General features: G+C 38.2%; 1 protein-coding gene across 1 annotated transcript; it reads right to left on the bottom strand.

Annotated features, from left to right (window-relative positions):
• Positions 1-4424: 4424 nt before the first annotated feature.
• Positions 4425-9307, bottom strand: LOC111322129 (trace amine-associated receptor 1-like). The gene is made up of 2 exons (XM_088743398.1): positions 9185-9307; positions 4425-5828 (listed from the first exon to the last, which is right to left on the bottom strand). The coding sequence occupies exons 1-2, from the start codon at positions 9194-9196 to the stop codon at positions 4908-4910; spliced, it is 933 nt and encodes a 310-aa protein (XP_088599524.1). The 5' UTR covers positions 9197-9307; the 3' UTR covers positions 4425-4907.
• Positions 9308-11860: the final 2553 nt, after the last annotated feature.

Genomic DNA, 11860 nt, shown 5'->3' with positions numbered 1-11860 from the left:
ACTTGCACGCGTATCGAGCTACTTTTTTCGGTTTCAGCGCCTTACCACGGCAGCAAAAGTACAGCATTATTTCGAAGAACACTTTTCTTGATTCATTTTGGGGTTACCTAAGTTAGAAACTTCATACTCGTAGAAATTTCGAAGGTCGTTTTCTGAAATAGCAGATTTTTGTTCAACCATCGCCAAACTCCGCCGTTTAAATCAACACACTTTGCTAGAAATTGTAAAGGCTGATAGTTTCCAAAGAAACTGTTTGGGGCTGCGTCGGTGGGGGTAATTTGGATATATCAACAAAGTTGAAATGGTAAATTGGCCATCGTAACGATTACAAAAGCTGACGTTTCGAGCGTTAGCCCTTCGTCGGAGCGAATAGAGGAATTGTGGGTTGTGTGTGCTTTTAAAGGCAGAAAATGGAGCTACGTTATTGGTGGGAACATGGCAACGAGAAAAACACGAATAAATTAGTGGAATGAAAAGTGTTTGTTGATACCTGTGGGATTTCGACTGCCGGTTTGAAAGATGAGCTTTTGTTCAAGAGTTTTACGGCTTTCCGTGCTACCTAAGTTTAAGGAAAGACCGCAGATTGCCATATGTTGCTTAGAATGATTAGGTAAATTGGAATGTCTAGCGACTGGTTTCGACGTGGCCCTGTCATTCCTTTCCACGTCGCGAAGGTGTTCTCGGAATCGGTCACCTAGTCTTCTGCCTGTTTCGCCGATGTATATCTTTTTGCAATAAGTGCAAGTTATGCAATAGATTACATTGGCGGAGGTGCACGTGAAGTGATCGGTGACCTTAATGGATCGTTTGGGTGCCGATATTTTCTCAGTGTTGCGAATGAAAGGACACGTTTTGCATCGTGCACGAGGGCATTTAAAAGTGACTGGTTGGTCATTAGTCTGAAAAGAACTTCTTACCAAAAAATTGCCTATGTTTTTGTCGCGTTTGAATGAAATGAGCGGAGGCTGCGAAAAGATAATGCTTGTCTGTGGATCGTTTTGAAGTAATTTGAAGTTTTTAAGAATGATGGATTTAACTGAGTGGTTGTGAGGGTGAAACGTGAGAGTGAACGGAATGCAGTCGGAATCTTCCTTTTGTGACGTTTGTAGTGCTGAATGTCGATCAATAAGTTGGGCGCGGTGGTAACCCGCTTGAACGACAGAAACAGGGTAACCACGTTTATCGAAAAACTAGCACATTGACTCTGATTTGTGGTGGAAATCAGAGTCATCACTACATAAACGGCGAAGTTTTAGAAACTGAGAAAAAGGAATGGAATTCTTAACGTGAGATGAATGCGAAGACGAATACAACAAGTAATTATGCGAGTCTGTATGTTTGTAATACACACTAGTGCATAAACCGTCGCCTTCAATTGAAACTTTGATGTCTAAAAAGGATAAAGAATTGTCAGAAATTTCCCAGGTATATTTCTGAGCCGGGTGAAAAGAATTGACCACGGTTATGAATTGAGTGAGCTCCTCTCTGGCAGAGGAGGTAGCGCCGATACCGTCGTCGATGTAGCGACCGTAGAGTTCAGGTTTGAAGCCGTTGTATTGGCTGAAAAATTGGTGTTCGAAAAAACCTACAAAAAGATTGGCATAGCTAGGTCCCATTTTGGTACCTATGGCTACACCATTGATTTGTTTGACTGAAGAAGTTGTCCCAGAATGAAAAACAATTGAGTGTGAGCACTAGTGCGGCTAAGCGTAGTAGTATTTCAGATTTAGGTTCCTTGACAGTACGTTGATCAAAAAAATGTTTAAGGGCCAGAAGACCTTCGCCATTAGGAATGACAGTGTAAAGAGACGTAATATCCATGGTGAAAAGAAGTTTGTTTTGGCTAGAAATACTTCGTTCGCAACGGGGAATTATTGCCCTGAAATGCCTGTTGAGTCTAAAGTCATAAAGCTTTCGAGCACGGGCTACCATCACTTTTTCTATCGCCGACGGAACATTTCTTCAAAACGCTGGCCAAAGCGTTTTTATCTCGTGCTTCCTTCGGGTTCTTCTCCCTCAAATTGTCATTCAGAATTTTTACGCTTGTTTTTGTTGTTCTCTTTGTGTTTTTGGAATCTTTGTTCCCGTCCAAAACTTCAATTCCTCCTCGGAAACAGAGGCGAAGCGTTTAGCCATTTCTTCAAAAGTTCGACAACACTTCACGGACGGGGGACTTGGAAACTAGGTAGACTTTGAAAACGACACGATAACCCAATATCTGCTGCAGATGTTGTATGCCTCTGTATGAATGAGTGCTCTCGACCAATTAGATGTTTCATAGTCTAATGCATAATTATAATATTAATAATAATAATGATGATACATGGTACGGTTGTAGGTATGGAATTTTTCTTCTTGCGATCAACTCGATGTTAAAGAGATATCGATTTTTAAAAACAATCGAAGACGAACTCCCTATCTATGCGAGCCCATTTATTATTCTCTATATCCTCTGTCAGGCTTGTCAAGTAAGTCGCTGTTGGTCCAGCTCTTTGACAAATATTTCCTTGAAATAAGGGGATAAGTTTCAAAAGAAACTGTGGTGCTGCGTCAGTGGGGGTAACAAGGGAATTTGGTAATATCAACTAAGTTGAAATTGTAAATTGGCCACCGTAAAGAGTTAAAAAGCTGACGTTTCGAGCGTTTGCCCTTCGTCAGAGCGGATGGAGGAATTGCGGGTTGTGTGTGGGTTTATATGCAGAAAGTTAAGCTACGCTATTGGTGGGAGCATGGCGACGAAAAAAAGACGAATCAATCAGTAGAATGAAAAGTGTTCGTTGATACCTGTGGGATTAAGAGTGCCGATTTGACAGATAAACTTTTGTTCGAGAGTTTTGCGGCTTTCCGAGCTACCTAAATGTAAGGAAAGACCGCAGATTGCCATATGTTGCTTAGAATGATTAGGTAGGTTAAAGTGTCTAGCTACTGGTTTTGATGCGTCCTTGTCATTCCTTTCGACGTCGCGAAGGTGTTCTCGGGATCGGTCACCTAGTTGTCTTTCTGTTTCGCCGATGTATAGCTTTTTGCAATAAGTGCAAGTTGTGCAATAGATGACGTTGGCTGAGGTGCACGTGAAGTGAACAGTGATCTTAATGGATCATTTGGGTCCCGATATTTTTTCAGTGATGTGAATGAAAGAACAAGTTTTGCATCGTGTGCGAGCGCATTTAAAAGTGCCGGGTTGGTAATTAGTTTGTAATGAACTTCTTACCAAAAAATTGCCTATGATTTTGTCGCATTTGAATGAAATGAGTGGAGGTTGCGAAAAGAGTGCCAGTCTCTGGATCGTTTTGAAGAAAAGTTTTTAAGAATACTGGATTTAACTGAGTGGTTGTGAGGGTGAAATGTGAGGGTAAATGGAATGCAGTCGGAATTTTCCTTCTGTGACGTTTTTAGTGCTGATTGTCGATCAATAAGTTGGGCGTGGTAGTGACCCGCTTGAACAACAGAAACAGCGTAACCACGTTTTTCGAAAAACTGGCACAAAGACTCTGATTTGCGAAAAAAATCAGTCACCACGTTTTTGGAAAATTTTTTTTGATTAATTTCCTTGGCCAAGACCGTGACAAACTTCTTTTCACTATGGACATTACATCTCTTTATACTGTCATTCCTAATGGCGAAGGTCTTCTGGTCCTCAAACATTTTTTTGATCAACGCATTGTTAAGGAACCTAAATCTGAAACACTACATCGTTAGCTGAACTTGAGCTCACACTCAATTGTTTTTCGTTAATTCGGGGACAATTTTTTCAAACAAACCAATGGCGTAGCCATGGGTACCAAAATAGGACCCAGCTATGCCAATCTTTTGTAGGTTTTACCGAACACCAATTTTTAAAGCCGATACAACGGCCCCAAACCTGAACTGTACGGTCGCTACATTGACGACTGTATTGGTGCTACCTCTTCTACTAGAGAGGAACTAATTCAATCCATAACCGCAGTCAATTCCTTTCACCCGGCTCTCAAATATACCTGGGAAATTTCCGACAATTCTTTATCCTTTTTAGACATCAAAGTTTCAATTGAAGGCAACGGTTTATGTACTAGTGGGTATTACAAAGCTACAGGTTCACATAGTTACTTGTTGTATTCATCTTTGCATCCATCTCATGTGAAGAATTCCATTCCCTTCTCTCAGTTTCTAAGACTTAGTCGCTTATGTAGTGATGACTCTGATTTTTTTTCGTGGAATGAAAAAGGCTCGACGATGTTATATCGTGATCTCCTACACTATGAAATGTAAATCTTCGAAAGAAAAGAGATAACTTGTTGACATCAAGGAGTTTAATTTAGGAATTTACAGACATATCAGTCATTTGTAGTCTACCCCTCAATGACAGCTCATGGAGCAACTAACACGCATATAATCAACTGTTGCATTCAGAAAATTCTGCTTTTATTCTCGACCATTCACCGTTTCACAGTTCTGCCTCACGTAATTTATCAGTTAGAAAATTATGATCTGAGACGTTGAACACATGTAGTAGGCAATCAGTTATTGAGGCATATCAATTAAGAAGGGATATCTATCTTTTTACACTTTCATTAAATAATGCGAGGCAAGCTCATAGTTTTAAAAGCCAGATGTTTCTGAGGCGACAGTTTCAATGTTTTTGTTAAAACTGCTCCTAAGTAAAGCTTTTTTGCAAAGTTAAACCTCGATATATTCAATGTGTGGTTTTAAATCTTTGAAATAAATGTCATATCGATACGATATTCCTTATACCGTTTAGTTGTCCTTTTTCCATTAAACTGAGGCTTTTCAACCAAATAGCGATTAAGATGAGAATTTAAACATGATGGAATGATGGATCCAGAATCGGAAGTCCTAAGGATCTACAGGCAGTATTGTCAAAAAAAGTATCCTGCATCAACTAATATTTCTCCTGCCTTGGAAAGGCTCTATGGTAAGTCAAGGACGCCTTTGAAAAGAAGCCTTTTACATTCCTGCTTTATGTCCCTCTTGAAGAAAGCGTACACTATTGGGTTTATTCCAGAGTTAATAACTTGCAAAGGTACTTTGTACTGAAAATCGTTACAGAATTGATGACCCATTACAACTAATAAACTACACCGCATGAATATTCCGTAAGACAGAAGAAACACACCCGTTACCAATGCCATCCATTTTAATGCTAAACTGTTTTGAGTTTTAACTTTAGCGACCCATTGATTAAACTGCAACTGCTTAACTAAAACACGATCTCTAGATTTCTGCTTATAAACAACAAGAAACATGGATACGAGGCAAATGATTAAAACTAGACATAAGATTAACTCGAAAAGCAGACACAAATAGCCATTGACACTATAGTCTAAATTCAATTCTATCGACACTAAAGTCAGGGTGAAAAGAAAAGGAATTCCCCATGATGTAACAACCATTTGAGTGACTCGGTTACGCTTCATTAAAGTCAAGTATTTCAAAGGTTGCACGACAGCGATATAGCGTTCTAACACTAAACTAGTCAAGTTTGTTCCAGATGCGAAAACTATGAACACTCGCATATACATCACAGGTAATCCTGCTTTAAAGCCCTCGGTACATTCGGTTACAAGGTCGCAGAAAAAACGTGAAGGAACAGCGATCATCCCAACAGAAAAATCGGCTACTGCCAAGGACACAATAAACATGTTGGTCTTGGTGCGAAGCTGACGTTTACCGCAGACGAGGAAGATGACAAATCCATTTCCAGCCATCGCGAGGATCGAAAGGAACCAGGCAAAAACCCAAAACCAAGTGTCCATTGAATATCTTCTATACGGCTGTCCGGTACTTCTCAAATGTCTTCTTGATGAAAGCGAAGAAAATTTCCAATTGTCCTATGTAGGAGAATTGTCTTTATATAGAGGTTTAAGAAAACCTTTTAGCCCCATCTACAGTTTGCATCAAAGTTAATTTAGTTTCATTTAAACAAAACAATTTTAATCGTTTTGTTGGACGCTTTGATGCATGGAATTAGACGTCTGCGTATTGGTTTTATAGAAGTATGGACCAATCATAATGGATACAATTACCGAAACGTTTTCTTTTTTTATCATTATCATCATGCAAAGTGTTTTACTTTACAAAGAATATTACACAAGAGTTCTTTTTTGAGAATATTAAAATAGCAACGTTTGAATCGATGAAAATTTGCCCCTATTTCAACAAATATGTCTATTTACGGAAAACTTCAAAAGCCCTAAAAGGAAGGTGCTAAGTCAAGATCGTCCCCGGCCTTTTATTGTCAGGGCTTGATATCACTACATAAATTATCGGTAAATTTGACATCCTTGCTGATCGGATAGTTCTTTACTATTCTTCTATATGGAAGCTTTTAATATAGAGGGAAATAAAATACAATTAACCGATATGCAAAACATGAACTGACATGTAAAGGTCGTGTCTAAAGATGAGGCCCGTTATGTAATAGCAGAGCTGAGAAGTTAAAGCGCATAAAAGGTAGGTTTACTAGATTTATTGAGAAAAGAGTTATTCTTACGTTTGAGTCTTGTGTTTTTTTTTTTAAAGTCATACCAGTCGTACGTTCGTTCGCTGTCAATATTTCTTTGAAGTCATCCTCTGCTTTTGAAATATCAGCAAAAATATAGGGCATCCATTGGTCTTAAAATACACGAGTTTCCTCTTTTACAGCTTGACGTGATATCTGCAACTGCAGATAATTTTGCAGAAAGATTCTTGGCACTTGGAACTAGCCAAACATTTAACAGATAGGTTCAATAACAAATAGAAGAGGAACAAGTGGAAGACAGAATAGCAGTCGCGGAAAAGATTACAGGAAATCTAACTACCTTTCGAATTCAAGATCGCAGCGAAAATTAGGATTCATATCATTCCAAAACTTGTGCAAACCGCCGTAAACAAGGGAATAAAAAATAGAGGCAGAAAAGATTAGATACAAGTCTCGGGAGAAATTACAGTAAATCTAACTATCTTTCGAAATCAAGATCAAAGCGAAAAATTATGAATCATCGCGTTCCGAAAAATGTGCTAACCGCTGTAAATAAACCAACTGGCGCTTCTCTGCTCTGTTCCTTACATCTCGTGATCGACTGGGGCAGTATTTTATATTGAAAATACAATTATATGATTACCTGGATTAGCATCGTGTAACTCTGCGAACAAGATGAGAATTAGCTCTTTTTCCAACAAGTATTTAAAATCACGGTTACTGAATTGCATCATCCGAAATAAACTTAACTTTCATGTTATAGTTTTGAAACATCTTTTGTTGTGAGTTTTTTAACAGAAGAAAATTGAAGCTTTTCGTATAGAACACGATACAAAGTTTGGTTGCTCTAAGTCTTTGCATTTTCTGAACTGATCTTTCTCACACCCGCCCGGATTTTTATTTGTCAAATACACTCGCGTGTGCTTAGGCGATGTTTGCTTATCTATAGCGCGAGAATCATTAAGACATATATCTGAATATAAGAATATAATCTCTTTGTTAGCCGAGAATCAAATCTCATTCATATTCTCCCTTCCAACTGCCATACATTTCTTTCTAGAAGAGTTAAGGGAATTTGGTGTTACATCAAAATGTCACCCTGCTTTTGATATGTTTCTCTAATCTCATTTCGTATTAATCGTTCATTAATTTTGTCTATTAATTTTGTTGTTTATTAATTTATCAATTTTTGTTTACAACTTCGGGTCGCTTATTTTTACGAGGGTCTAAACCAAAAAACAGTTTGACACAATCAGTGGGCCTCAGGGTTGATTTAATTAGATAAATGTCCTGTCACTGGAAATAAATGTTCACATAAAAGCTTATGGTCCAGCTACATCGAGGATTGTTTAGCAGTCGGTTTTGTTAGAAAAAGACTAAACTTTACGTATATGTGCACGATCCTTCGCAGTAAAGCACTATTTAAGCAATAGTGAAAATCAGACCTGAAAAAAATTCAGGCCTGTACGGGATTCGAACCACTGACCTCTGCGATACTAGTGCAGCGCTCTACCAATTGAGCTAACAAGCCAACTGGGAGCAGGCCATCAAATTAATTCGACATAAACCCGTAGATGATAAATCAAACAACAAACATATGAAATACATATATATGAACTGCGGTTGTGAAACGTATATGTGCACGATCCTTCGCAGTAAAGCACTATTTAACCCTTTGAATGCCAAGGACGTATATATACGTCCTAAAATAGGACCCTCAGATACCGAGGACGTATATATACGTCCTCTGACAAGCATTTTGTTTCTTTTCTCGGTCGTTCAAGGTTTTTATCCGTGGTTGTTTCAAAGGACCTGGGAGTACAAAGAAGAAATGAAATCTGTTATATAAGATGTTTTTGAAAATCATTTTTATCAAATTGTTTTTTTATTATAAATGCAACCACACTGGCATAGAGGTTGTAATAACCTAGCCAATAAAAATACATATTTGATGTATTGACTATTGTAGTGCAAGATTGATTACTAAAAAGAGTTATACAATGCCAAAGGGCTCAAATTGTTGAGTAAAATTATTTTATGAAAAATCCAATATGGCCGCTGGTTGCGAGGCATGCACCTGGGTTGGCATTCAAAGGGTTAAGCAATAGTGAAAATCAGACCTGAAAAAAAAACTCTGCACTAGTATCGCAGAGGTCAGTGGTTCGAATCCCGTACAGGCCTGAATTTTTTTCAGGTCTGATTTTCACTATTGCTTAAATAGTGCTTTACTGCGAAGGATCGTGCACATATACGTTTCATAACCGCAGTTCATATATATGTATTTCATATGTTTGTTGTTTGATTTATCATCTACGGGTTTATGTCGAATTAATTTGATGGCCTGCTCCCAGTTGGCTTGTTAGCTCAATTGGTAGAGCGCTGCACTAGTATCGCAGAGGTCAGTGGTTCGAATCCCGTACAGGCCTGAATTTTTTTCAGGTCTGATTTTCACTATTGCTTAAATAGTGCTTTACTGCGAAGGATCGTGCACATATACGTTTCATAACCGCAGTTCATATATATATATATTTCATATGTTTGTTGTTAGACTAAACTTTGTTTAAATGACCGACCCTTCGTGGTCTCATTCGCTCTACGGACTCACCTAAATACTGCACTTCACACACAAATAATCAGAAATTAAATAGAATATTACTGTATATGGATAGAAAGTAGATAGAACTGGCTTTGCAAGATATATCATAATTCTTAAATCTCGCTTACCGCCAAACTCATCCGCAACTTTAAGGGAACAAATCAGATCACATCACTAGGAAATGAAGACAAAGTAACCTTTACCGTTACAGGACTATCTTGCAAGGACACTTGATATCTTTGGCGATATGCATAAGCCGTTTTTAGTTTATTGATATCATGATGTATGAAACCAAAAACAAGAAACTGAAATTATGTCCTCACCGCAAAGAAAAGATTATATTAATAGCCACTGTGAAAGTGACACGATCCGTTAGAAAAAGAAACACCAAAATTTGTCTAAGTTGTATCAGTTTGACCTTTCAATTAAAACCTAACATTCAAGCGAATATTCAAACCTAATAAGTTCAAGCCCGGACAACTGAACTTGCTGGCTGCCTAAGGTTGAACGTACGCTCCAACAATCTTTGTCTTAGAACCTTTAAGAAAATCGACAGGGACTGGGGCCGCCTTTCAAAGCACCTGGCGAAGACGAGGGCAAGCGTGCATGGACGTACGATTGGAAACCTTAACAGTAGTATACGGGACCTGTATGGCACATTTCGTATTCATATATTCATGAAGTAATACATTCAAGTTGCATAGGTGTACGAGGGTGTTATAAGGGTTAAATATTACGTAGGTGAATAAAGAGGGTTAGGGTTTGAATGTCGCGTAGGTGTACGAGGGTTTTTAGGGTTAAATTTAGTGAGTAGGGTGAATAAAAACATCATAACGGTTTTTCAAACACAAAAGATTCCAAGATGAAGGAGGGATAACTATGGTTTATTTATTCACTCTGCACGATATTTGTAAATAGGTAACATAAGCTAGAAAAGCTGTCATCATGTCTTTGTATAATTGATGAGATGTAGAATGTTCTCCCACTTGTGAATCATAGGTTTCAATCTCGTCAATGTATCTTGTCACTTGTCTACGTATTTCACAAAGATCTTCCGTGGTAGCTTTTTGTTTTACAATGGCAAATAATTCGTCTAGGACGGTTCCGGCCCACTGGGGATTCTGTTCAATATATTCGTCGAAACAGTTGTTTTTCAGATGACATGGTGTATGAAGTGTTTGTTGAATGTAAGAGGATGTTATACATAAATGTGTTTGAACGTAAATGTCGCTCTGATTGACAAACTGTCATCATGTCTCTGTACAATTGATGGAAAGTAGATTGTTCTCCCACGTTGGAATCATAGGTTTACGGCAACTTCCGCGCGTTCTAGGACCGAGTGATTCGGCCAAGTGGGTTCTAATTAAATATTCATACGGCGTAGATGCCGAAGGGGGTTTTAGGGTTTATTCATGCGGCGTAGGTGCACGAGGGGTGTAGGGTTGTTGGGGTTTAGGGTTGTTGGGGTAAGGGTTGTTGGGAAGGCTAGGGTTAGATTTTACGTAGGTTCGTGTGTAGGGTTTTTTCGCATCTCATTTTAAAAAATAACAGTACAAAAAGTACAAAAAGAATCTAAGATGGTAGAGGGATTAACTCCAACACACTGTTTCCGCATACGTAATATTTATTGTCACACAACACAGGGAAAAGAGAATGGACCCTATATTACGCGTTTGGGTATCGCGGTTTAGACATACTAATCTAACCGACTAAGACTGTGAGCAGAAGTTGTATTTATAAGAGTCCCAAAAGGTTTTCACACGCATGTGGTACAGGTTATTCAGGACATATGACTTTTACGTTTAAAAACTGTAAGAGATGTACGATCGTAAGACATAGGGATTGACAAGCTGTCAAAGTGTTCGGGTAGACCTTGTCGCTATAAACTCTTGGTCAGTATTATAATGTCTGACTTTTACGATTTCTCTTGTGATTGCGGTCAATGCGAATGGTGTGTACTAAAAGAAGAAGAAATAGAGAGAGAAGCGTTTTGGCAGGACAATTGAAAAATGATAAGAGCACTCTAGAAACCAAAGTGGATAGACGAAATATGAGTGTTTATTATGAATGATACACAGTGTCACGCAACTACCCATACCGGTTCTGGGAGAATAGAGTATCCACACTTGAAAATTAGAAGGAAATGTATGAGAGATGAAGGAAGAAAACACAAAATAAAAGCGTTGAATAAATCCTGGTTTAGGGTTAAATTGCGTAGGTTATAGGAGCGTGTTTTTTTTCATAATTTGAAAAAATAAAAGTCATCTAAGATGGTATAAAAACAATAAAAATAATGAAACCTAAGATGGTGTTTAATCCTCTCCTAGGGAAAATGATTTCAAGATAAAATGAATATTCAAAAAAACCTTCATTTTAGAATAAAAGGAAAAAAACTGTTGTGACCAGGATTCGAACCTGGGTTATTGCGGTCACTCACATGACCACACCCTTAACTCTCACCTTAAGCCCAATCCCCTAATAAGCCCAATTCTCCTCCTCATCTTACTGCCATATGAAAATCAAAATAAAAACCCTGACAGTCAAACATCAGAGTGAGACAACAATGGAACAATGAAACGCAAGATGGTGACTCATACTTCCAATGGTAAAAGTGATTTCAAGATGTCATTTCCATTCGTATCGTGTAAAAAAATCGAGAATAAAAGAGGTTTGTTTCCGCGTAAACCCTATGTGAATAATTCATCCTACTCCAATAAAATGAAAATAGTTTGGATGGTGATCACATGAGTATTCAAAATTCTCTGAAAATGAACAATGATCCGTTCGAAGTATGAACATGTGAT

This window comes from Stylophora pistillata, chromosome 13 (genome assembly GCF_964205215.1).
Source record: "Stylophora pistillata chromosome 13, jaStyPist1.2, whole genome shotgun sequence".
Classification (NCBI taxonomy): Eukaryota; Metazoa; Cnidaria; class Anthozoa; order Scleractinia; family Pocilloporidae; genus Stylophora; species Stylophora pistillata.
This window is presented reverse-complemented; position numbering and strand designations above follow the sequence as displayed.